Raw genomic sequence first — 27,692 nt, forward strand, 5'->3', positions numbered from 1 at the left:
GGAAAGAAATGTGGTGTTAAGTACCAAGGATGAAATCGCAGAACATCTTAAGCAAAATGCAGATTCCCATCTATTTTCTGTTTTCCCAATAGAAAAGATGAAAGCATTCTGTATTGAGAAACGGTCTGACTTCGGTGAATGAGTTGAAAAGAGAGTAGTGTTTTTAGTGATATTATAGACATGCAGCAGTCTGCCAGTAACAGTTTTGATATTTGAGAACTGGAAACATACAGGAAGTTCTTTAATCTTAATGGAGAATCCCTGGGTCATTTGGTCCACAAACCTGCCTGTCAACGTTTTTTGGGTTTTGTTTTGTTTTTTTAAATTCAAATCTTCAAAATTGCCTTCACTTCTGTTTTCTTTATCCATTTCAATCTTCACTGAAACACAGAAAGATACAGACCACCATAAAAATTAGCATTTAGACCACCATTTAGACATTAGCCTATGTAACTATAGACTGTGTCTATAATTTCAATAAAAAATTCTGGTAAATACATAAAAACTAACAGATGACCATGATATTGAAATCGTCCCTATGGATTAAAATACTAATGTATTCATATGTTCAAGGAAATAAGTGAACTAGGTGAAGGGGATTAAGAGCACACTTATCATGAGCACTGAGTAATGTATAGAACTCTTGAGCCACTGTATCATACACCTGAAACCAGCGTAACACTGTGTGTTAACTATACTGGAATTAAAATCGAAAACAATAGATGGCAAGATGGAGGATTTTACCAGATAATAGGAACCTATAAAAAATAATCAAATAGAAATTCTAGGACTGAAAAATGGAATAATTGAAACAAAGACCGAATAGACTTAACAACAAACTGAAAGATACAGCTAAGGAAAGCATCGGTGAGCTAGAAGTTAGGTGACTATAAAATAACCTGATGGAAGCCTGGAGAACAAAAGGATAGAAACAACACAGTGAGGGGGAAAGTGATATGTGGGGCAAAATGAAAGTATACATATACATACATATATACACGCCATACATAATGCATGCATATAATGCCATCTCCCTCCAGAAGAAGACAGAGGAAATGGGGCCAGGGCAATATTGAAGAGAAAATGTCAAGAACTTTCCAATTGATAAAAGATACCAAGCCATAAGTTCAAAAAGTGTTTTAAACTCCAGACAGGGCAACTGAAAAGAAAACCACATCTATGCACATCACAGTAAAACAACTAAAGACCAAAGAGAAAGAGAAAATCCCAAAATTGAGACCAAAAAGGAAGATACATCATTTTCAAAGGAACAACCATAATGCTGAGAAGTGACTCTTCAACAGAAAAGATGTAAGACGGAAGACAATGGAATGATATGAGCAGAGTGTGGAAAAAAGAAAGAAATCCAGCAACCAGTAAAAAACCCATCTTTCAAAAGTGAAGCAGCATAAACATTTCCAGATAACCAAAAATCAAGTGTGTTCAGCAGCAGCAGCCGACATGAAAGGGAATGCTAAAAGTAGTTCTTCAAGCAGAAGGAAAATGATCCACAAGAGAAACACAAAAATGAAGAAAAAAAATTATATGACTCAATTTGGGGCAAATCCGAAGGAATACTGATGATGCAAAATAATAATCACAATATGAATAATATTTTATGGGGTTTAAAATATATGTAGAACTGGGGCGCCTGGGTGGCGCAGTCGATTAAGCGTCCGACTTCAGCCAGGTCACGATCTCGCGGTCCGTGAGTTCGAGCCCCGCGTCAGGCTCTGGGCTGATGGCTCGGAGCCTGGAGCCTGTTTCTGATTCTGTGTCTCCCTCTCTCTCTGCCCCTCCCCCGTTCATGCTCTGTCTCTCTCTGTCCCAAAAATAAAATTAAAAAAAAAAAAAACACATATGTAGAACTAAGATACATGACAACAATAACACTAATGGTACTAACAGGATAGGGAAGGTTAGCAGAGTTCAACGTGTTAAAGTCTTCTCATTGACCGCAGTGTGGTAAAAGTACTCATTTATATTTGTTCTAATAATCCAAGGACACATGTTTAATCTCTAGGAGGATTACCAAAAGAATAGTAAAGATGTGGAACCAGCAAACCAATGGGAGAAAAATAAATGGAATACTCCAAAATTGATCAATTCAGACTAAGAAAGGAGAAAAAAAAAAGCAGGGTCACAAAGCATTTGGGGAAAAGGAAATGGAAAACAACTGATAAAATTATAAATTAGTTTATATTTGTGCTTTTGTTGATTGTTTACAAGTAACTGGGAACTGTGATAGACAGGCAACGTCTAATTGACCTGAATTGAAAACTTTGCTGTCGCTAACTCATTAAACAGATTTTCCACAAGCAAGTCATAAAATTATAAATAGTTGATGATTTTTGCATGATCATGATGTGCTAAGCACTATGTTAGCATATCTCCTTTTATCCTTTTGAGTTCATTAGTCCTATTTAAATATTTTTAAGCGCATTTTAAGCATGTTAACTACCAGCTCACATTAAAAATAGCAGATCTGGAATGGAAAACAATTTATGGGTTTTTTTTTTGGGGGGGGGTGTTTTTTTGTTTCATTTTACTCCAGAACTGATATACTTAATCATCACGATACATATCGTCTTAAAAAGAAAAACTCAATATCGCATGTATTTTTAAATATGCCCATAATGAGACATGAAGACATCTTAGCAAATGTATAGGCCAAGTTTTCAAAAAGAAAACAAAAAGCATTACTTACATCACTTAAGTTTTATTTTTTTAATGTTTATTTGTTTTGAGAAAGAGAGAGAGGGGGCACATGAGCTGTCTCTATATTCCTGCCTCATCAAGGAGGATTCAAGGTACTGTCCATTGCCTACCTACATGAAGACCAGGTTCTCAGAATTTGTCTTTCTACCTCCATTTTTGTCCCTTAACCTATATATTTTCCAATTGGCAGCTAGAGAGAACTTTAACCAACAGAAAACTTAAAAAAACACAGAGCCCAACGTGGGGTTGGACTCACCAACCATGAGATCATGACCTGAGCCCAAATCAAGAGTCTGACACTAAACTGACTGAGCCACCCAGGTGCCCCTACATTGCTTAAATTTTGACAATTAGTCCAAATTATTGATTATTGAACAAACTTCGATTAAGCATGGGCTAGGTGTCAACCATCATACTAGGTCTTGATGATACGATACAAAATAACAGAGATGTGGTCCTTGCCTCGTAGGGCAAATAATAATATTAATTATAAATTAATTCATTCCCTTCATTAGATAATAACAAGACAAAAGTAAATAATCATAATTACGATCTGATCACAAAAAGATGCTCTGAAAAAGCATTATGAATGAGTACTCTGTTAGATAGTATGATGAGGGACGATTTTCTCTGAAAACATAACCTTTAAGCCAGCAGACGCTTACAATTAGGGCAACTGTATTACGTATTGCTCAGACTGGAATACTTTTGAGAATGAAACAGGGCACTTCTAATAATTATCCAGGGCGTCAGTGCAAACCAGAATGTTTTCACCCTCTTTGTAAGCCCTGATAAGGTTATTTTTTTTTATTTTTTTTTCAACGTTTTTATTTATTTTTGGGACAGAGAGAGACAGAGCATGAACAGGGGAGGGGCAGAGAGAGAGGGAGACACAGAATCGGAAACAGGCTCCAGGCTCCGAGCCATCAGCCCAGAGCCCAACGCGGGGCTCGAGCTCACGGACCGCGAGATCGTGACCTGGCTGAAGTCGGACGCTTAACTGACTGTGCCACCCAGGCGCCCCCCTGATAAGGTTATTTTTAAGTGCAATAGAAAGACACTCTAATGTTTTTTGCAAGGGGTTATCTATTATATGACTTACATTTTTTAATGTTCTGTCTAGCTGCCAGTTGGAAAATATAATATAAATATATAGATTAAGGGGCAAAAATGGAGGTAGAGAAACAATTCTGAGAACCTGGTACCCATCTAGGTAGGTGAGGGACAGTAGCTTGAATTGATGGGGCAGGAATATAGAGAAAAATAGCCAATTCAAGATGAATTTTGCAGTGTATCAGCAGCTAAGATGAAGCCATACGAAACCGTCCATTTGCATCTAGTTCATATCTTAATAAATAAACAAGAAAGTATCTTAAAGTTTGTCAGATGATCTTGGAAAGGGACTTTTCAGTAGCATTAACAAATACAAACACAAAGGAGAAATGTTCATCTATAGCAAAAACAATCAGGAAAAAAATCTAAATTAAGCAGCTCCCCTTTCTTCTCTACCAACCCCCGTTTTGAGATTTTTTTTATCCAATTCTTATAATGTATAAGTGTGTATGCATTTTTATAAAAACTACTACTTGTTTCTACAGCAGTATTTTCTCCAGTCTGCTGTGTGTATTTTCACTTTCTTTGGGGGGACTTTTGCCATTCAAAATATTCACCTTTTTACTTTGTACATAGGGACATACATCTAACTTTTTATTTCCATAGGGACTGGGTTTACTACTTTGGAAAAGTTTGCCCCTATCCACATTATATAAATATACACAAAAATATAATTTTATTATTTTGGGCTTTTACTTATATATTTCATTAAATTCTCTAATCATCTGAAATGTACTCTTGTATGTGATATGATATAGAAATCTGGCATTGCCCATGATATTAAAATGCATATTTTCTAACCTGAACCTAAAATCCATTTTGATTTTTATATAAAGTTCTCACAGTCTTAAATCATTTATGTATGCTCTGATACTTACCTACTTTTGTGATAATATATATATATATTTTAATTTTTTTAATGTTTATTCATTTTTGAGAGACAGAGAGAGAGAGAGTGAAAGTGGGGGAAGGGCAGAGAGAGAGAGAGAGACACAGAATCTGAAACAGGCTTCAGGCTCTGAGCTGTCAGCAGAGAGCCTCACATGGGGCTTAAACTCATGAACTGCGAGATCATGACCTGAGCCGGACGCTTAACCGCCTGAGCCACCTCAGTGCCCCAACAATATATTTTATTTTTATTGGAATGATTTTCAATTAAGTTTTGGTAAGGGAAGTCCCCTGTACTAATCTCCTTTTTTTCTACTTTGGTTGTCTTGAAAAAATCTTTTTTTATTACACACACACACACACACACACACACACACATGCACACACACACATTTACCTCTTGTAAATAAACAGTACAAAATATATAGCAAAAAAATGTTATAGTCTTCACTCTCCCTCTAATTCTTCAGGTTACTCTCTATTAAAATGTTAGTGTAGGGGCTCCTGGGTGGCTCAGTTGGTTAAGCATCCGACTTAGACTCAGGTCATGATCTCACAGTTTGTCAGTTCGAGCCCCATATCGGGCTCTGTGCTGACAGCTCAGAGCCTGGAGCCTGCTTCGGATTCTGTGTCTCCCTCTGTCTCTGCCCCTCCCTTGCTCATTCTCTAGCTCTCAAAAATAAACAAATGTTAAAAAAAAAATTTTTTAATGTTAGTGTATTTTCTGGTTTTTTGGCTAAGCATTATTATACATTTAAATTCATTCTGAACCAGCCTTATTTTTTGAAGTAATTTCATTAGCTATTCACAGGCATTTATTCTTCTAAAGAAACATTAAAATATTTTAATCTAGTTTTATAAAATAAAGCATAACTCATCTTTTACTATGTAGTGTCTGGAACATACTGGCAGCCAGTAGTTAGTTTGTGCCTCTGATGTTTTTTCAATCAGCCTGTTTTGGTAGAGCTTCTATGTTTGCAACAAAAGGAGATCCACTCAATCTAGCTTATATAAATGGGGATTTGTTATATTTAAGTCTTCAAGGGTCATGATACAAAATTGGGAGTTTACCAAAATATAACAGGACAAGCACTAAACTGAGACAAAAGTTTCACTAATGATCCAACTGTCAAGTTGAACTAAATCATTTAACAAGCAGTTTCTAGAACACCAGGTGCTGGATACCAAAATGAAAATGACAGAGTTACTGTCCTTCAGATGCTCACTGCACTTGTTGTGATGAGCACTGGGTGATGCATGGAACTGTCGAATCACTGTATTGTATACCTGAAACTAATATTACACTGTATATTAACTAACTGGAATTTAATAAAAACTTTAGTTGTTTTTAATTTTTTAATGTTTATTTTTGAGAGAGAGAGAGGGAGAGACAGAGTGAGAGCGGTAGAGGGGCAGAGAGAGAGAGACGCACAGAATCAAAAGCAGGCTCTAAGCTCTAAGCTGTCAGTACAGAGCCCAACGCGGGGCTCAAACTCATGAACCCGAGATCATGACCTGAGCCAAAGTTGGAGGCTTAACCGAATGAGCCACCTTGGTACCCCTTAAATAAAAACTTAAAAAAAAAGATACTCACTGTATAATGGGGAAACTGGGATGCAGAAATAATGTGACTTGCGTGGGATTGCACAGGTAAATTAATTGCTAGCACCTAGACCTTAATATTTTCCCTCTACCCATGCTTTCAAATCCCATTAACTCTACAATGTTGCTTGGTCTTTATCTATCCATTCTGTTTCTTGACTTTGGTCTCAGAAGAAAAGGTGCTGTTGTTACCAAAGCTAACCTATGACCACTGATCTCATTTGTTCAGACTCTCTTTTTATATTTAAAATTACCATTTTGTTCAGTCCCAGATTTATATAGAAGGAAAGAAGTGTGTGTGTGTGTGTGTGTGTGTGTGTGTGTGTGTGTGTGTGTGTGTGGAGAGAGAGAGAGAGAGAGAGAACACTTGATTCACCATCTTTTCAGCTAATGGTCCACCCTTCTCCCATCCCCCAAACAACTAGAAAGGATAATCCAAACTCTTCCCTGCATTCATCCGTGACTTAATAGCTCTTTAGTCCTCTGTCCTGAAGGTTTCCTGGGAATCACTAATAACTTCCTAATCAGCAAACCCAATGGCCCTTGAGTTCTCTGCATATTTGACATTGTTGATCATTCCTTCTTTCTTGAAACTCTTCCCTACTTTGGCTTCTCTGATACAAAACCAACATAGTCCACCATCACCCATCCATCCTCTTATTCATTGGCTTATCCTCCACCTACTACCCCTTAAAAAGAGACATTTGGTTTCTTCTCATGTTATTTTGCTTCTGCTTAATGCTTTTGAGCATCTTAAAAATCTTTATTTTCACCTCTTAACAATTTCCAAATCTTCAGTTCTACCTACCCAACCATCTGTTAGATATTGTCATCAATATGCACAAAAACTGAAAATTAATCTCAACATTTTCCTCTATTCAGTCAAGAACCTACTCTTCCTTCCTTCCTTATTTCTATTGATGGTATATTCATTCTACCAGCTTCCTAATTATGAAGCTGTGGTTTGACTTCTTTCTCATCTTAACCAACGCACTGCCCACAAGTACCACCATATCATCATGAACTAGACTTTATAGCTTTTGCCTTTCAAAACATGTCCAACCTTTCCCCCCACCCTTTTTTTTTTCATTTTTACTGGTGCCATTTTAATTTTTGTTATGTCTTTGTTTATTTTTAAGAGAGGGGGACAGAGGGCAAGTAGAGGAGGGGCAGAGTGAGAGGGAGATACAGACTCCAAAGCAGGCTCCAGGCTCTGAGCTATAAGCACAGAGCCCCACATGGGCTGTAAGATCATGACCTGAACCGAAGTCGGACGCTTAACCAACTGAGCCACCCAGGAGCCCCTTACTGGTACCATTTTAATTCAGCCCCATACTATGTATGACCTGAAATATTTATTACAAAAGTATTTCCTACACTCCGCGATGGACCTGAATCAGGCATAATAATTTTTTCACAGTATCCTTTGATCTCTAAAGTCACTGTTCTTTATTTAATGGCATTTAGCAAATAACTAGCTTCAGTCATGGAGTGTATAGATATGCTGTACTGTGCAGTGGACAAGAGTCCAAATGTCCACAAGTGCATTTGGAGCATGTGCTATTTGCCAGGAAAAATGCTAGATTCTGGGAATTTAGCACTGAAAGCAATAAAATGGAACTTACATTTTAGAGATTATATCTGGGTTTGAATCGCGGATCCAACATTTTTAGATTTGTGATCTTAGACAAGTTACTTGACCTTTCTAAGCCTTTATCTTAAAAAAAAAAGGCAGGGGTTAGGGGAGTGAGATATAATACACACCATGTAGGTTCTTTAAGGAAATAAAAATTAGAGAGGCTGATAGACTATGTGGTTCATCCAATAAATGTTAGCTCTTTTTTTCCCTAATCTAATTTGCCATTTTCCTAAAGCTTACCTTACCTCCTATCCCACCTGTTGGGGTTCATTTTGTTTTGGCCCATGCATTCTTTCCAATTTATTACATAAAGCACAAGATATACATTTTAAACATATTTTCTCTTATTGCATTCTGAAAAGTTATTGAATTTGCATTCATACTTAAAAACAAAGCAGAACTTGGAGTGCCTGGGCGGTTCAGTCGGTGAAGCATCTGACTCTTGACTTCAGCTCAGATCATGAGTTCAAGCCCCTCATCAGGCTCTGTGCCAACAGTGAGGAGCCTGCTTGGGATTCTCTCTGTCCTTCTCTCTGCCTCCCACCCCTGCTCACACACATGCTCACACTCTCTCTCTCTCTCAAAAGTAAATAAACATTTTTTTAAATGAAGCAGAATTTTAAAAATTATGAAAACCCTCCATCTGAGAATAAAACAGAATGGTAACAAATATGAAAATAACTAGATTTTGCTTTCTTTTATAATTACGTAACCAAACCCAAACATCAGTGTTTCTTTTTTTTTTTCCTTCCACAAATTAGGAGAGTTTAAAATGAAAAAAGAAAAATCTCATTTCTCTCTCTCTTTCCTCCCCCTCTCCTCCCCACTAGAAACTAAGAAAGAAGAGCTCTTATTTAGGTGTTTGCTATATTTCTGGTTCACATCCAGGGGACAAAAGAGTAGAAAGCATTCATTCAGCCAATAATTATCAAGCACCTATAAAGTACCCAGAACTCTTCCAAAGTCTTGGGAAATCCTGGTTCCTGTTCTCGTGTTAGGAAGCACAGGTCTGCTGCAGCTGCTGGGGCAGTAGTGTCTCCATGTGAATACATTTAGAGTTGCGGAAGATATTAGAGCTAATCTAGACAGTTCTCAGCCCACTAAAGAAATCTGTAAACCAGAGCATCTTTACCAAAGTTTTTCATTCAATCTTTGTTGGTTGCCTCCAGCAACAGTAAGCTCAGTACTTCACCTTTTCTATTTTTAATAGGTCTAAACATATAACGTTATCTTTTTTTTTTCTTGTTTTCCCAGTATTTAAGGTAGCTTAGTATATCTGTTGTGACTTTCACAGCCACATAGCCCCCTAAACACCCAGTCTTTTAGTCATTCTAAATGTAATGTTATTATCAATATTGCCAGTGTTCCTCCAAGATGCAGAGATATTTTAAGTAGAATCTATAGACTGGCCAGCTCAGAATGTGGTGAAGCATTACTTCCTATTTTGGTTGAAGCATTTGAGGATCGAAATAATCCTACATGCCGTGGTCACCCTAACTGGTTGGCTCATGACAAACCTTTGCCTCTGTCAGGATATTTCTTGTCGTTACTACTCTGTGGCCTTAGAGCTGAACCTGAGGGATGGTGGTATGTTCAGAACACAGTTAGCAGGAACGTAAGTAAAATTGTATCTGTTCTTGAGATTAAGCACAGTGCTATGTGACCTACTGATTTTCATTTAAAATTATCACAATTTAGATAGCAGCTTCGAACATCTTTCAGGCCCAGAGCCAAAAGCAGAGCTTCAAGACTATAGGAAACCAAACAGCTCTACAATCATTCAAGGAATGACCGACGCTGCACTTCATGTGAGCAAGGACATTATATTAATGTGTTATTATGCCAATCAAAATATGGATAGTTGCTGGCAGATAGGTTACAAAAACATCAGATTATATGTAACTATTTTATGACTTCTTGGAAAATGCTGATTTAAGTCCTGAATATTTATTTTACACAAATAGGTTCCATTCAGTTGACATAATTTGCAATTTATTAGAAATGCTCAATAACTCAGTTTTTGAATTTTTAGGAAGATCCAAAATATCCCAGATCACCACAGTATAACCAGTGATCAACATTTATTCCACTCTAAAAGAGAAATACTTTTGTAGCAACATATATAATATAATATAATATAATATAATATAATATAATATAATATAATATATAAATACATACACATGTATACATATATACAAATATAATATACAGTTTTGAAAATGATATAACTTAAGTATTTCTAATTGACAATTTTTTTCAGAAGTATTCAGAAGGAATTAAAAACTATGTGATAGAGTTGTAAGCAAAATTATGCGTTGTTGTACCGACAAGGCAAAAGTCACATAAAAATGTGTAGGAGGGGGACAGGCACTTGTCATATATGTGTTGACTTTTTTTTTAAGAATTACAGATATTGCAGCAGCAAAAGAAATTTAAGAATTCAATAAATGTTCAGAAATTTGAGACGAAGAAAGAGTTAAAATTCTTGAATTCTGAAATTTCTCTTTAATAAGAAATAGAAATCTAAAATGATGACAACAATAATAATTATAGTGTTTACAAAGACTTAGGAACTTTCACCATTCCTGTGTCTCTGTTGGAAGCACATAAAATTAAAATGATATAGTCACAATTTGTTTCTTGACTATTTTACATTCAGTAATTTTTAATGAAGCAACTAAATTAGGCATAACTTAGTGCAGCTTTAATGTAGTTATGATGAATATATTTTACTTGATTAAAAATGATAAAAACCAGGGAGCCTTAAATATTATCTTAAAAGATTAACTACTGTGTCAATTACAAATCTAGGGGAAAGGTATTTATAAGGGAATAACTATTCTGAACAGTCACTTCCTTTTGTTCATTTCATTTAATTAAAGACTCCATCAACTTTCAGTCTTAATACTAAAATTTTTCTAAATTACACATTGGCTTGCAAATTGAAGGGCATATAGCAGGGCTAAGTCAATTCAGCGCTAGGGAAGATTCAGCAAGTAATCTATTTTTTATATAAATGGGGGGGCGAGTACAAACTACTTCGCAGTATAGGGTGGAGTAATTAACTACATAATTGCCAATTGTGCACCGCACTTTGTGTTACATGACGAAATCTGAATAAATACCAGTAAAGATCAAATTATTTGGGCACATGAATGATGATGAGGCCCTCTCTGCCAACAGGTAGACTAATGAATTGAAGCCTCAATGCCTAAGACCAAGTGGAAGAAGCCAATTTTTTCACCTCTGCCTTTGAGGGGACCAGTTAACCTACTGCAGCGGGAGGGAGTGGATGTGATCACCATATGTTTACTTTGTCCACTCAGGGGAAACTTGCAAAGGAACAGTTTTGAAATCCGCACTGTATTTTTATCAAAATACAAATAAATGGCAGTTTTCACCTAAGGAATACAAAATACTTACGTTTAATTGCCAGTCTCCAATAAATAGATAAGTCTTCTGGTAGCAAGTGGACTTAAAAGTCTTCCCTCCTAAATAGCCCTGCACCTCAATCAAATAAACAACACCAGACAATCATACCTCTGGCCTCAGCCATTTCCCTTGCATCACTGAGGTGGCCACACTGTCCACTGAGGCTGTTATCCTTGGATAGGGTAGCCCAATGCCAGGAGATCCTCCAAGTGCTAATAAAAATGTCCTTGACAAAAAGAAGATATTAAAATGTTTTTTAAACAATTTTTTTTAACAGACGAAATCTTACTGTTTCGTGGGTTTTGCTTTTAGGATTCGGGACGGGAAGCATCTGAAAGACGATTTCAAAGGAAGCAGATGACACTTGCACGGGACTGCATTTTGGTCTATGCTCAAAGTGATGAAGTTGATTTGCATCATTCTGCCACTAACGCTGAAGCGTCCTGCTCCTGGAAACCCCAGCCAGAGATGCGGAGTTTACCGAGAGAGGACTCCGCGGAGCGCTGCCATAAATTCAAAACTAACTATCGGGGCAGGCAATCGCTTCGAGAGAGGGACGGAACGTGGGACCCGGGGAGCCCCGCACCCCTCGCCTGGAAAGGACTGGTCAAGTGCCTTCTCCCTCCTCCCCGAGTCGGAAGTGAATGTCACCTGCAGGTCTGCCCCACTCTCTGGGCGCTTCCCCCTCCTCTGCCCAGTTTGGACAGTGTCTAGTGACCGGTTTCAGCTCCGGCCGTCTTCGGGCTCCAGGCTGCAACCCCCCGCCCCGCTCCGGGAATCGCGTCCCCTCCCCCGTGGTCCCCGCCCCCTCCAAGCTCTGCCGGGCGCTGATTGGCGGCGGCGCTGACAGGAGGCGGGGCCTGGAAGTCCCGGCCAAACCCGCCCTCGCGTATAAGCGCCTTCTCGGCTCTCTCTCTCTCCATCTCTCTCCTCTCTTTCTCTCTCGCTCCCTTCCTCCCTGTAACTGAACAGTGAAAATTCACTGGATCCGCTAACAGGCACAGATGTCATGTGAAAACGCACATGCTCTGCCATCCACACCGCCTTTCTTCCTTTTCTGTTTCCTTTTCTTCCCCCCCTTGCTCCTTCTCCTTCTTTGTAACTAACAAAACCACCACCAACTCCTCCTCCTGCCGCTGCTGCCCTTCCTCCTCCTCCTCAGTCCAAGTGATCACAAAAGAAATCTTCTGAGCCGGAGGCGGTGGCATTTTTAAAAAGCAAGCACATTAGAGAGAAAGGAAAAAGAAAAAAAAGAAAAAAAAAAACAAAAAACAAAAGCAAAACAAAACCCAGGCACCAGCCAGACAGCCCATTTTTTTTTTTCCACCCTTCCTGAAAACAACCAAACAACCATCAAAACAGTCATCACCACCATCATCAAAACTGTTAACATAGCAGCGGCGGCGGCGGCAAACGTCACCCTCTGGCCACGGCGTCCGCCTAAAGGGATGGTTTTCTCGGCGGAGCAGCTCTTTGCCGACCACCTTCTTCACTCGTGCTGAGCAGGATTTTTGGGCTCTCCGGGGTTCGGGCTGGGAGCAGCTTCATGACTACGCGGAGCGGGAGAGCGGCCACACCATGCGAGGTAAGCGAGCCCGCGGACCCCGAGGCTCCCCGGGTCCGGCCAACTCCAGCCAGATGGGGAGATGGGGGAGGGGAGCGCACGCTGCCCGGGGGGAGGGGGGGGGAGAGGTTCGCGGCGCGCAGTGCTCGAGTTCGCGTTCGCAGGTGGGCTACGAGCGGCCTGGGCGTAGAAAGTTGTGGGAAGGTGTTGATGCCTCTCGGGAGTTCTGGAGGGACGCAGGAGGGCGCTTTTTGGAGAGGGGAGCGACGCTAGTTGCGGTCTCCCCGTCCGCGAGTTGCACCGAGCCGTGTTTGCTTGTCACTCCCGGGTACGGAAGCGGACCCTGGGTGGAGGGAGAGCGGGAGCGGGCTGCCTCCCGGCAGAAGCGGCTAGAAGCGCCGGGCGCGCAGCGGTGGCCTGCCGGGGTGGGGCGCGCCGGGCGCACGGGCAGGCGGCGGGCCGGGAGCGCGCGGGCACGCAGACTCGGGCTTGCTAGGCCCACCGGCGTCCCGGCCCGCGAACGCGTCCCTTCGTGGGAGTGGTGGGCAGAGGGGCGGTGTCCCGGGACTGGACGCGGATTCCGGGATCGTCCCCTGTGCGGGTTCTCTTGCGCCGGCGCTACGCCCCGGCCAGGTCCTCGCGCGGAGCCCGTGCGGTCCAGGGACGAGCGCCACCCCGAAAAAAGTTGTGCGGAGAAAGTTCCAGAGGATAGGAGAGCCCGCGCTCCCCGCGTCAGAGAAGGTTCTTTGTCAAAGGGCCGCTGCGGGAGGCGGTGCCGGGTGAGCCCTCGAGCCAAGACCCCCAGCGGCGACGGCGGTGGCAGGTCTCTCGGGGTGAGCTGGCAGCTGTGGGGCAGCGCGCGGGGGACAGGGGAGAGACGCTTCCTCTGGCCACCCTTTGGGCTGCCCCAGCAGATGGCCTGGCCGGCTCTAGGGAGTCACTCTGTCCGTCTCTCCCCGCGCAGTGCTGGGACCCTCAGTTTCTTGCGCGCACTCCCTCACTTTCTGCTCGGCCACAACTTCACTCTTCTTGGAGAGCGGGCCCGGTGCCAGAGTGCCATGGGGATACGGCAAGCCTCTGGGCACCTGCCTCACCTCCGCCCCCCCCCCCCCGTTTTTCTTCCTGGCCACTCTTCGGTTTTGTGGGGCACTCCTCTACCCTCCGCGTGCCCTCCGGGTCCTCGTAACAGAAAGTTGGAAACGGCCAGCCCCTGGCCTCCCTACATCCCTGACCCGGCGACAGGTGGACCGACAGGAAGAACTGCAAACACTGTCACCTGTCACTGTGGGCAGTACACACCTCCCACTCACTCCCCCAGCACCTCTCTAGGAGGGCCCCGAAGGAGCAGGCGGCATGCTCCCCATGCTGGGCATAGTGAGTCCCCATAGCTTGACACTAGGGGCAGGGACTGGGTTAGCTGGCTGGGCACTGGGGACGTGGCAGGAAAAGGGAAGGAGGAGAAGGAACAGAGAGGTTGTCCAAGGAAGTGGGTGTGAGGGAAGTAGCTGAAGATCAGGGACAGGGACGGTCTGGTGGGATGGTTGATTGACCCGTGCACTGGGAGTGGGGCATCTGCGCTGGCGAGCTGGTTCCGGTTGAGGGGCCCAGTTGGGGATTTGGTCACATGCTCCACTGCCTAAATTCTTTCAGAAAACTATACTGGGCAATTGGCGAGTATAGAACCTTTAAGTGAAAGATGCCGCGGGTCTTTGTTTTCCTTTTTCTGTCCCATCTCACCACCATCCGCTGTCCTTTCAATTTCCTCTCCTCTGGTCTGGGGCTGCCAGGTCGCACGGAATTCCCTTGCTTCGACCCTTCCAACATTCCTCCCGTGGCGGTGCTCTTATGTTCTGAAGGTCCGAAACCACGAGTCACCTACGCTGCGACCCGGCACTAGCACCTGCGGCGTAAAAGCCGCTCACTCGCCCCTTAAATTGAAGAAAACCCGAGGAGTATGAGGCAGGAGTGGGTTGTAGCTTGATCGCGCTGCTCCTGAAGGAGCTGTATGCCCAGGCAGTCCGGGTTCGCCACCGCGCTCGCCTCAGGGACTGCAGCAGCTTGAAGGGTTGAAAGCCAGGCGCCTCGCCTAGGGCTCACCTTTAGAAACCAGTCGAAGCCCACACCCACTTTCCAAAAGGCGTCAGGCCAGCCAGGCTGCCCAGAAGAGCTTACAAGTTCTAACTCACAAGGGCGACCCGGGGATTCGCACTGGAGAAAAATTTGCAAGCTTACAAGGTGGCAGATTCCTTTCCTCTACCTCCCAGGCTCTCCTTTGTTGACCCTTCACTGTCTCTCCTCAGCCATCCCTGTGCATTTCCTACAGACTGCCCCTTCCCGCGGAAGGCAGGAGTTGTTCTTTAAGGATAGGTTGAGAAGAGATCCAGGCTACTCAGAGGTCTTGTGGAAGTCGGGGTTGAACTTGAGAGTGAACTTGAGAAGTGAGAGCCGAATCGAATCAGCTTTCTCTTGTGCCTGGGATACTAATCAGCCTACCACAAGGGGAGGGGACGGTTTTCGAACTTGGCTTTACTGTGTACCCACTCCGTTTCTCCCGTGCACGCCCCTCCCCCAACACACACACACACACACACACACACACACACACACACACTCTCCCCATCTCCAAGGGGTCCCTGTCAGTGCCTTGGCCTCGGCTTCAGTGTTTGCAGTTGGTAACTATCCTGAGTCAAGACGCTTTGTGCGACATAAACTTGGACCAGGATTAAGTGGTCTCCCTCGGGACCAATCCAGCAAACCCACCCACCCTCCACCTCCTTCCGACCTCGGGCAGATCTGTGGTAGTTAAAAGAGACTTTATCTCAACGGAAGCTAGAGGGGTAAGAAAGGGGTTAAAAGGCTCTGATCCTGGAGGTCATTATCGTGCCCACTGCTGAACTGATTTGTCCCTAGCTCGGTGGCTTACTCTGGGCTGGCCTGGGGCGAAGGAGGTTGTATTTGTTGGCACACAAAGCACGTCACCCTTTGTCTGCTAGAGGGTACCACTTAAGTTCTAGAGATGCTACTTTGCAGATTGCATTAGAAAAGAATAGCTTCTAATAGCTTCTAAAGGCGAAAGGGAAGACTTTTAATTGGACCCTGTCCATAGGTGAGAAACGGGTGAGCACAGGTGTGGGTTTCAAGACTCCTTCCTGAGAAACCTGTCAGCTGTTTAGTTTAGTACACAGGCACACAGAAATGGTCAGATTTTTCAGCCCTGCCTCCGCAGAAAGCCCTACCTCCCAAAACAGGGGCACAGATGTCCTCGCAATCAATAGGTGATTGTGGCCTCTATGGATTAGAAATCTGGTTTTATGCTTGCTGTAAACAAGGATGGGGCTTGCCTTTTTGAAAGCCCAGTTTTCATCTATTATTTTCAGGTAGTTAATTTTTATTAACTGCTAACTTGAGAAAAACAGTAGCTTGCTCTGAGAGGCATGGTGGCCCTTTGGAAGTCTGGAGCTCTGAACGTCCTGCTGGCCAGGCCTTTCGATTTCCTAAACGAGTTCTGTATCTTAATTTCTTCCACAAATGCCGATTAAGTGTTTCTAACCGAGATTTCTATCTTAATTTCTTCCACAAATTCCAATTAAATATTTCTAACCAAGATTCCACCTTTCCCAATTAAAAAAAAAAAACATTGCTGGAAGGACATGTCTGTGAATAATCCATTAATGTTCATTAAATAATCATCAGTAAGCTGTCCTTATTCCTAGAAAAGTGAACATTTAAACAGTTTAAAGAAAAATTCTGAAGCTGTATTTCAAGTATTGTTGGGAAAAAAAAACATGTAGCCAGAAACATAAAATATGTTCCTAGGTGGTTACCACTTGGGACTCTCTCCTCCCCCCATCTCCAACACCCTGAGTGAATTTACAGCAAGTTTTATGACACAGAAGTGTCGGACATCCTCAGCTTTTGGGATATGTCTTAGAAACAGCAAGGGTTGTCTTTACTTGTCTAGATGTTCAGATAATCAGGAACTGGGAAACCAGGATGGAAATATAAAGGGGGAACTTTTGAACAGCAGGCCTCATAAACATGAGGGATACAAGATTTAAAACGCCTTTGTTAGAATTCATTTAAAACTTAGAAGTCCTGGATTTTACATCAAGAATGGTATAGCTTTTGCTATACTGTTTAGAAAATCCTTACAAGATGATTTCTCGTATCATTATTAAAGTAGTTTATGTGAAGCTTTACTTTAACATAAATAGCATGTTTATTTTATACTCTTAAATATGAATGCTAGCCTTTACTTATTTTGGTGACAATTTGTTAAATACTAAACTATTAATAGCCTTAAAAGCAATTATTCTGGTGTAACGTGATGAGGATACACTGTATTTCAAATTTAAATGTTACAGAATCATGAAACCTAATTTTACAGCAACAAGGATTTTATAGCACCAAGGATTTTACAGCACCAAGAAAATGTTAAGTTTTAGGGTTTAGGGTTGGTCTTCATGAAAATGCCACTCGAACTATGTAATAATACCTACTTTTTCCCTAAAAGTAGCATATATAGAATTGGCACTAGGATTTTAACATGACTCAAGTTTTTGTAGATAAAAAGAGAAAGACAAGCAAAACTTTTTTTTTCAGCCATTATATCACATTTTATAAACTTGTGTCCACCTTTCAGAAACATAATGTGGCCAGTGTAGTTTTTATGCTTTTTACTACAATAGTTCTAAAAAATAAAAGTGTGAATCACAACACTTACAGATTTTTTCACTGCAATGACTATATATACCTCTAATTTAAAGTGCATATTGTAGCATTCAATTAATACAGAGTTTAAAAGTATTCTAGTAAATTATCAAGTTAAAAACATTCTACATAGGTAGATACGCTGGTGTTCGGCAAATTTGTAAATCAAGTAAGGTTTTAAATTGTGAACAATAACATCATTGTTACTGTACATTCTTGAAATCTAAGCCTTACAGATAATTATATGAGGAAGCAGGAGAAGTAATTTCCAGGTTAAAGCCATCAAATTCTGGCCAGATTAAAACAAATCAAAGGTTATGAGCACTTTATGTTATTAGTGCAAAAGTTATTAGTGATTGAGGTGGCTTAGTATATACGTATATTTTTTCTTATTCTGTCGTTAAGAAAAGAATTTCTTTTCTTTGTGTTTGTTGTATAAAGGCAACAAAACATAAAGGCTTTAAATTATATTGCTGTTCATTTAATGTAAAAGACATTAATGAAACATTTTATTGTGATGTTAAAATATACAGAAAAGTAAATATTAGGAGTGGACGTTGTGCTTACTAATTAATATGTGGTTTTACCATTCCATCCATTCTTACCTAAAGGATAGAAATTAAGTAGACAAATGAAATAAGTCTTTTGCAATGGAATGAATAATGACCTTTGATAAAATGAGCGCTCTACACATAAAGTATTATTCCTGTAATTTTGTAATCATCTTCCAATTACAGCTTCTTGCAAATATTTATCTTACTTTGAATAGAATCTCTGACTTAACAGAATCCCTAGCAGATAATAGCAGTCTTTGGAGGCGTCTGTTGATACACACTGATACACAATATGTATATGTATGTGCCTATAACCGCCCACTCAGACAAGAAGAATGAATATTTGAGAGAGAAAATCATTCTTATCTTTGCTTTCACAATCCAGACTTCCAAATTCAAACATATTTAGAGAAACAGAAGCAACTTTCCAGAGCATTCAAAAGAAAGAAATGAATACATGTGGTACTTGAGTCGCATAAAAAGAAACTGTTAATGGCATCTATTTATAAATAATCTACACAAAACTCCATTATACTACCTAATGATAATTAGAGAGAAAAGGAATCAAAGAACTCAGGACTGCCAAATAAATAAAATATTCCCTCTCAAATTAAGCTACAAATTCATAGATAACAAGGCTGATGCCATGAATTGAAGGATGTCTCCTTTGTAGCACAAGACAAAGGGAGCATAGAGGAATAAATATTGATTGAACTAATCATCTGATGAATAGAAATGAGATTTACCAGTGCACCAATATAATAGGCTATGTTAACTAGTTCTTTCATAGTGCATATGCTGCCCTTTCAACCCCTGACCCCATCCATTCAATTCTTAATGAGGGAAACCACAGGTGTTATAACGGCATTTATAGTGAATCAAGCTAACTATAATAACCATGTGGTTAACTAATGGCATTGAGGGGGGTTGGTTCTTAGGAAAAAACGGTGTGATCTCAGTGTCACAAAATTATTATGCATTGCAAGCCACTTGGAATTTCGGTCTGCTCTGTTCCCCTTTAAGATATATCATTGTTGCACTATATGCTAACTGATTTGGATGTAAATTTAAAAACGTAAAAAATAAAATAAAATAAAAAGATATATCATGTGGCCATCAATATTTCAAGCCCCAGATTTGTTTTCTCCTCAATAAGTGCAATTTTAGTTGTGCGTATCTGAGGAGTTCAAAATGTTATTCAATATATATGTTTTTACCTACATTGTTTAATACCTTGCATAGTAAGCATTTAAAACATTTAAAAAGAACACTTAGAAGGTATACTGTTTTATTCTTAATATAACACGTATTTTTCTTGGTTAGTGCTTATTTTATGAATATTTGGAATGGAATATAACTTTGTAATAATTATTATACTTTTATGATAAATTTCGCCGTAGAATTAAATTAGGATGTTCTTGGCTCAGGCAAGGTCTTACGAAAGACACAATGAACATATCACCTTTTTCCAAAACACGAAGCTAAAAACTGGTTGGAAAACATGCTCTTATAAAAGAGCAAAAGTAATTTGTTCTGACTTAGGCATGCTCACCTCTGCCTCATGAATATTTTATTAACTGGCTGGGTAGGCTGACTTTGTAACTCACTTTGCCAAAGTATTTTGCTTCAAGTATCTCTTGATGCCATTTTTGTGTGTGATTATTCATCATATCATGTGGTCCTGGGTTCTATTTCTCTAATTCAGAGGAATTACAGAAAGCAAAGAATGGGAAAATTAATCTGATTGTGTACTGAATTATTTTTCTGTTACCAGCTCTCACTTTGTACTCACGTGAGCCCAGTATCCTGGTACCGTGGGGCATATGAAAGATTTGGGTTGCTTAAGGAAAACTGTTGGGTAGATTTTTATCTCATAGGAGAGCTTTTTTAACAATGAATATTACAAGTTAATCTAAATTACATTCTTAAACTTTTTCATATGGCTATTCGGTAAAGCATCCTTCTTCAAAGACTGTTACATTCTTTACATTAGAATTATGTTGTGAACATGTGACAACAGCAGATATATAATATTTTAAATTAAATCTGAAGTACAAAAGGTATTCTATGAATTTGGACAGAAAATCATCCTTAAAAAAGAAACTGCAAAAGCTTATTTTTAAAAGGCCTTGGCATTTACAGTCATTTCTTGGCATGGAATAAATGAGTATTACCGGCCACACAAAAAAAATATAAAATATTTTATTTTAATCTTCTGACTGTTTTTTTAATACCACTTCCAAATACATCTTTCTTTCCTTATTTGGAACCAGCTAATTTTGATTCTCCTCTGTTCTGAAAACTTTGTCCAACTCATTGAGCCACTCATTTCTCAGAGTCCAAAGTAAGATGGACTCTCAAATACAAGAGTAAGATCATCTTCCCAAATGTTTCCATTTCCAGTTTCCATTTTAAAAAGTATAGGCCTAAGATTTCATCTTTCGCAGACATACCTATACACGAGTAGGAATGTGTGCGACTCACATTTATTTATTCAGGATTTATTGAGCATCTACTCAAAGCAAGGCACAGAACTGAGCCTTAAGCATGCCCACGTTGGTAAAGAATACGCAACTCGTGAGTTAAAGCCATGGTCAAAGCAAGAGCAGAAGAGAATGCTGTGGAGACACAATCAGAACCGCTCTTGCAGGGCAAGTGATATTTGCGATGCGCCTGTAAGGATGAATAGAAGTCCAGGTTTAGTTAGTTAATTGGCTCATCTTGAATGAAATATATTAAAATTTTCTCTGTTGTATTCCCCAGTTGTCTTTTCAGTTGGTACTATGTGAAATTTAGTTTATCAGAACTACTCCAAAAAGAGCATTCCTGATGTAGAACAAGTAGTAGTATTGTTCTCATACAAAACTTTTACTAGTAAAATGATTTTCAAGTGACAATTAAAAGAAACCTCTAAGGTAATTTTAAATTACAAAAAGAAAATGTACTGAAGGAGAGAAATAATTTTGTAAGACTAGAGCGCATAAGAAAAAAATAGCACCAGGGAGGGGAAAAAAAGGAGGGACACCTTACGGTGTCCTTATATACTTGTTTTTATCAGAGAAATTCTTAATTTTGCAAAATAAGGAAATGGCTGATACACATTGAGAGTCATTTTCTTTAACATTTAAGGTAATGCCTGAAAGTAATGATATCTGCTCTAGAAGGTATCTTAGATTACTGGACATCGGAGAGAATAAAATCTACTGAAGTGATAGGGTATGTCAGCAGTGTCTAAGGGCCATAGTGATATTCTTCAAATTCTTCCATTCTAAGCAATTGGATATAAGACTGAACTCTGGAAATTAAACTATAAAGTCAACACATAATGGTCTTGGCGACTTTTGAGTTACTCTTTCTTTTAAGCATATTTAAAGAAGGAAGATTCCTGGCCTCCTAGATCCTGATAAAAATGTGAGTGTATAAAGGAACTATTGGCCGTGCCCTTCCCAACACTATCTGTAGGTAAATCACTGATCAGACTGAAAAAAGTATCCACTGCAGTTCATAATTAGGTTCTTCATTTTGAAGTGATAATTTGGCATTCTGGTCTTATACAATCGCTCTTGTGAGCTTAGTTACCTTGAATTCTCATACAGAGATCTCATCCACTCTGAAACACTGGTGAGATCAAGTTTCTGAGCCTACAAAGCTCACAACCAGACCTCGGACTGGAGAGAATTCACCAAAGTCAGTTTCACCATTTGAGACTTCCAGGCAGCCAAATTGCCTCTCTCGGTCATAACCGTCTGCATTAGCATGAAGTGCATCTTCAAACTTCTACATGGCTAGCAAGGCAGAGTCATAAGTTTTCAGTCTTGAAAAACAGATATGTGTATTAAAATGCTGATTATTAATTGGACTTTATTAGACTGAGGAAGGGTGCTCTTCTCTTGTAACACACCCTGATGATGTAACAGCTGTTGTACTTGATCTGTTTATTTCTTGGCCCTCGAAGAATTCCAGAGGCGGCTTAATGACCCCATTTCTTCTTGGAGCTTTTCTTAAAAGGGGAGAGGTTGGAAGAGAGGGGACACAGAGACCCCTGTAGCTTCTAGAAGCTTTGATTGAAGAGTTATTTAAGAAGGCAACTGTTTTTCTAGACACCTCCTCCCTCGTCTCTTGCTGCACTGGTGCTGGTGTGTTACACAACAGTGGACACATAGATCCACGATATTCCTGTGCCAGTGTGCTTTTCTAGGTGGCAAATGTAGACTGAATCTTTGTGGAGAACAGTGGTTTTACTTGGAAGTGATGTATGTAATATGAGTCTAGATTTTCACTCTGGCTCTCATGGAAATATGCTTAGTAGTTAGTAAACATTAACCCCCTATTTTGATCCTTCTATTAAAAAGACTATTTGAAGACAATCCCTTGAAATGGGATCAGAATGTGTTGTTGCCTGTAATTAATTCTGAGAATAGGAAATTCAGACAGTGGTACTATTTTTATTTGCCTAAATAGTGTAATGAAAATCGTTGTAACTAGTTCTTTTTTGAGCTACATTTAAAATATGTTTCATCTCACTTGCCCAAGGCGTGGGTCATAAAAGTACTTCAGATGTGTTTCATAACACCGCATTAGCATGAATTAGACCCCTATTCGAAATTCCCAAGTAAAAATTTCAGTGTATCGCTTGAGCTGGAATGAACGTGCAAGTCATATTTTACCATCCAGCAGCTGTTAGCTTCTAGATCCCAGAATCAAACAATTAACACACAAGTTGAAACGACTTCGACATCTTGAGTTTCTAATGAATAGTTGGCCACCAGTATTATTGTCAGGTCAAATAATAAAATTATTACACAGAAAGTTTCCTATTAACTTGTACATAAGTTGTTCCTGGCACATAGCAAAGGAATTAAACACTTTTTCATAAAAAAAAAAAAAAAAAAGAAGAAACCTTGTTCCAAATTTCCACAGTTATTGAATATGAGCAAATGCCACACAGTCTGCTTAAATAGAGGAACATTTGTTCAGGAAAAACACATCGTATCATTAAGGTGCAGTGCTTCTTGGCAATAATATGGTTTTTTTTTTTTTACAAACAGATAAATTCATTTTGAAATTTTTAGGATCTTAATCTACTCATCAGTTTGCTCAAAATGTAAGCTTAAAACAGTCTAATATTCTTCTTTTTTTTTAATGCTGACTATCTTTCAAAAGGTTTAATTCTAGGCACTTCCACCCTTGTACATATGTTTTCATTCTTGTGATTAAAATAAAAAAGTGAAGTACCAAAGGAACAAAGGAAAGGATTATCTTTCCAAAGACAGCTCAGAAATACCAATAATAAGAATGCCAGGAAGGTAGCATTAACACCCTTCCAGTTATGTTTTTGTTTTATTTTGTTTTGTTTACTAATATTTCTAACGGGCAGTTCTGGCTGCCATCCATGTCAGAGTTAGTCAGAATTTATTTTATTTGTTGTGGAAAGTGTTCTTTTTTCATGAAATAAATTGATACTGAATTCCTCTCCACCGCAATTTCATTAATGATTTTTGAAAGGTTATCTAATGCAGTTGGCGATGAGTGTTGATTTAGAGTCAAACAAAGACTTTTTTTTTTTAATCATACTACAGTGACCAAAAGAAGTAAAAGAAAACACATGACAGATAGGGAGCTGACCTCCCAACAGTGGATGGTGCTTCAATATGATTCCATAAATCTTGATTACTGAGTACTTACAGTATGTAATAGGTGCCCTCTAAGTCTCAAGAAAAGTGGTTTTCCTATAAAATTCCTTCAGAATTCCCTAGATACTTTTTGTTTCATTTGAATTTCTCAGATCTCCAGTGTTGACTACATCCTTTTCTCGTAAAGGAGAAAAATAGATGACGTGTCCGTAATTATTTGTTAAAAAGGGTTGAGATCAGAATTTGACTTCAATCGAGGGCTTCTGACTCTGACTCCAGTTCTATTTTCGTTACTCTGTGTTTTCTTTCTCAGGCTGTATGACTTTTTTTTGCCACCGCTGCACCCACAGCGGACATCAGTTACATAGCAGCCTAATAAATTACGGCGTTCAGACTTGCTAAGTGCAGATGCACCTTCCACCACCGTGTGACCAGCATTGGCCCTCGAGATAAAACTTTTTACCAAAGCTCTCATGAGTGTTTCGGCCATATAAAGAATACCTAATCGTTAAGTAAAATTGTTTTCTACTCAATCACAAGATCCCCTTGGGCAAACAATACCTCTCCACCGTTTTTACTCCTAAAATAATGGGAATGACATTTACTGATCCCAGGAAGCATTAAAATAAGTATTATGGACATACCTACAGATTCTCGATAGAAACTATCCAGTAAAAATAATGACAAATTCCAAATATAGACAGAGTAAAATTTCCTCAGAGATTCTAAAATTGGTTTTATAAACTAAATGCCATCTTTTACAGAGATGTCAAATTCTGAGTCAAATTGTATTTACAGATTTTTCCTCCGCTAAGATCCCAACGTTATCTGCATCTACTTTAAGGAAGGAAACAACTTTACGGGAAGGTAGCCATAAACACTGTTGATGTTTAAATATGAAGTTCCTCTTCATTCAGTAACCGACATGCACTTGCCTCATAATTTATAATGTTAACCTGCTCATTTGTCCCTCATCTTGTCAATTTTCTCTTACGAGTTTTATGTTTGTCTAGAGGAGGGATATCTATCTTTGGCCATAAGCACTTCAAGCAAAGCAATGGGTTGAATAGCCAAGTATACCACCGATGACCCACCTGAGTTTAATCAATTTTGTGATTGACTGGGATTGAAAGTCCCGTCAGCACATCATTTGCATCAAAAGCCTCATCCTGTCCAATAATTTGTTTTGTACAAGCATAAAATATTTTCTTAAGGAAAAATCTCAACAACTTAAGGGGGAGCCATGTCTAATTGTGCCCTATCACATAAAGAAAAAAAAATTAAATTTGACATGAATTCTAAATAAATACAGAGTTCTGCTCTGCCTTAACAATACTGCAGTGTAATGTGTTTTGCATTTTGGCTGAAACCATAGTATTCCTTACAGCAAGCTGCCACTTATATGGTTAATTTTTGTGCTTTCAAGTGAAGTCCATTCATATTTCTTTAAAAGCACAATCATTAGTGCACTATTATTGATTTTTCAGGCCCCTTCGGTAAGCTGTACCATACACAGAGCTCGAAACACCGTCCCTACCCTGTTGTTCGTTCTCCAGGTCTCGAATTGATCCTATTTTATAATGGTCCCGACTCCCACACTAGACTAAATTTGACTACAGCTACTATTAGAAAGAAAATGGACTGCACCAGAATCTGCATTTGAGTTGTCTTCATCTTATATTTAGTACCTGGTGTGTTTAATAATATCATAGTGGGGGGAATTGTAGGCTTATCTCAGGTGATTCTGTGTTTTACCTCATGTAAAATGCCTGCTTTGCTTACTCTGTCTTTCAGAAATGGGGATATGGTTTTTTTTTTCGTGCTCATTAATTCTGTCAGTCTTTGTACCGTGGCTGCTCTTAAGGAAAATTCTGAAAACATTTTAAAAAGGGACTGTGTAGACCTGAGAGGAGCTGACACACGCAGCGTCACATCTTTACAAATGTAACAGCAGGGAGAAGGAAAATAATCTCCTACCTGTGTGTGGTGCTCTGTAGTTTCCAGCTAGCTTCTGTGGATGCCACCTAGACGATCCCGGCAGCGATCGTGGGAGACACGCAGGACGGGCGAGATAGGAGCGTGCCTGGGGCAGCTGGGCCAAAGCAAACCCCCAAATATAAACAAAGTGCTTTTTAGCGGTTTAAGAGTATGGTTTCAGTGCCTTAAAAAAATAGTCCTCAGCCAAAAAACATAAACAACTGTTTTCCAAAAGGAGGAAATGTGATTGGCTGATAAACATTGGGTGAGGAAGAGCTCAGCCTCATTTATTAAAGAATTAGAACAATATGAACGGCATCTTCACCTGTCAAACCATAGCAGGGTGTGATGAAATGGACACCCTCATATTCTATAGCAGGTGTTTATATTGGTACGGTCATTGTGCCTAAAGGCTTAATAATGATCATACTTGGGGTGCCTGGGGGGCTCAGTCGGTTAAGCGTCCGACTTCAGCTCAGGTCGTGATCTCACAGTTCATGGGTTGGAGACCTACGTCGGGGTCTGTGCTGAAAGCTCAGAGCCTGGAATCTGCTTCAGATTCTGTGTCTCCGTCTCTCTCTCTGCCCCTCCCCCACTCGCACTCTGTCTCTCTCTCTCTCTCTCTCTCTCTCTCTCTTTCAAAAATAAACATTAAAAAAAATAATGATCATACTCTTTGGCCTAGTAATTCACCTTCTGGGAATCTTTCCAAAGGAAATAAAGTATCAACAAGCCTATATACCTAAAGACTTGTGCCTGAAGACTTACTGTACTGTCATCATGATATTTTCAATAATATAGGGAAACTTTTTTACGGCACACTTTCATTCAGTATATAGTCGCTGTTACACTGATATGTATTTACCGCGTGTTCAGTATACTTCCCTAGTATTAGGTGATGATTATACATACCTGACAATGTGTTTTAGGTTCTAGGGATAAAATGATGAGCAAGAACAATATCATTCCTCACCTCACTAAACCTAAAGTGTCATAATAAAAAAAAGTTGGAATGAAATATGGTATATATTATGTGATCTAAGTTATATAAAATGCATACAAAACATATGGTATCTGTCTTTCTCTGTATGACTTATTTCACTGAACATAATACTCTCCAGTCCCATCCACGTTGCTACAAAAGGCCATATTTCATTCTTTCTCATTGCCACATAGTATTCCATTGTGTATATAAACCACAATTTCTTTATCCATTCGTCAGTTGATGGACATTTAGGCTCTTTCCATAATTTGGCTATTGTTGAAAGTGCTGCTATAAACATTGGGGTACAAGTGCCCCTAGGCATCAGTGCTCCTGTATTCCTTGGGTAAATTCCTAGCAGTGCTACAGAGAAAGACAGATATCATATGTTTTCACTCTTATGTGGATCCTGAGAAACTTAACAGAAGACCGTGGGGGAGGGGAAGGGAGAAAAAAAAAAGTTAGAGAAGGAGGGAGCCAAACCATAAGAGACTCTTAAAAACTGAGAACAAACTGAGGATCGATGGGGGGGGGGGTGGGAGGGAAGAGAAAGAGGGTGATGGGCATTGAGGAGGGCACCTGTTGGGAGGAGCACTGGGTGTTCTATGGAAACCAATTTGACAATAAATTTCATATTAAAAAATTAAAAATAAATAAAATGCATACAAAAGAAATTGACAAAAACATACAGAAAATGTTAAAAGTCACTTCTAGATATTAAGATACCAGATAATTATTTTCTTTGTCATTGTCTTTTTTTGTGCATTCTAAATTTCCCATATATTCTTTGTAGATGAGTCCTTAGTATCAAAGTGAATACTCAATTTCTTTGGCATAGTAAGGCTGTACTTTATTTATGACTCATTGTATTTTAGCT

At 39.7% G+C, this 27,692-nt stretch overlaps 1 protein-coding gene and 1 long non-coding RNA gene across 3 annotated transcripts in view; one reads left to right on the forward strand and one right to left on the reverse strand.

The window, feature by feature from the left end:
• RORB (RAR related orphan receptor B) overlaps window positions 1–27,692 on the forward strand; it is a 388,295-nt gene that overhangs the window by 176,291 nt on the left and 184,312 nt on the right. The window contains exons 3-4 of one of the 2 annotated variants that reach the window (XM_045042487.1): window positions 9,659–9,768; window positions 11,708–12,980. In XM_045042487.1, the coding sequence (XP_044898422.1) occupies window positions 12,974–12,980 (7 nt within the window). In that variant the 5' untranslated portion in view covers window positions 9,659–9,768; window positions 11,708–12,973. The remainder of the gene's footprint in view (window positions 1–9,658; window positions 9,769–11,707; window positions 12,981–27,692) is intronic. The other variant, XM_019815772.3, reaches the window with a different exon arrangement.
• On the reverse strand, window positions 322–12,147 carry LOC109493731. Its single transcript, XR_002148059.3, has 3 exons — window positions 12,047–12,147; window positions 11,504–11,621; window positions 322–380 (listed from the first exon to the last, which is right to left on the reverse strand). It is a non-coding gene; the product is annotated as an uncharacterized LOC109493731 (long non-coding RNA).

Source organism: Felis catus, chromosome D4 (assembly GCF_018350175.1).
Source record: "Felis catus isolate Fca126 chromosome D4, F.catus_Fca126_mat1.0, whole genome shotgun sequence".
Classification (NCBI taxonomy): domain Eukaryota; kingdom Metazoa; phylum Chordata; class Mammalia; order Carnivora; family Felidae; genus Felis; species Felis catus.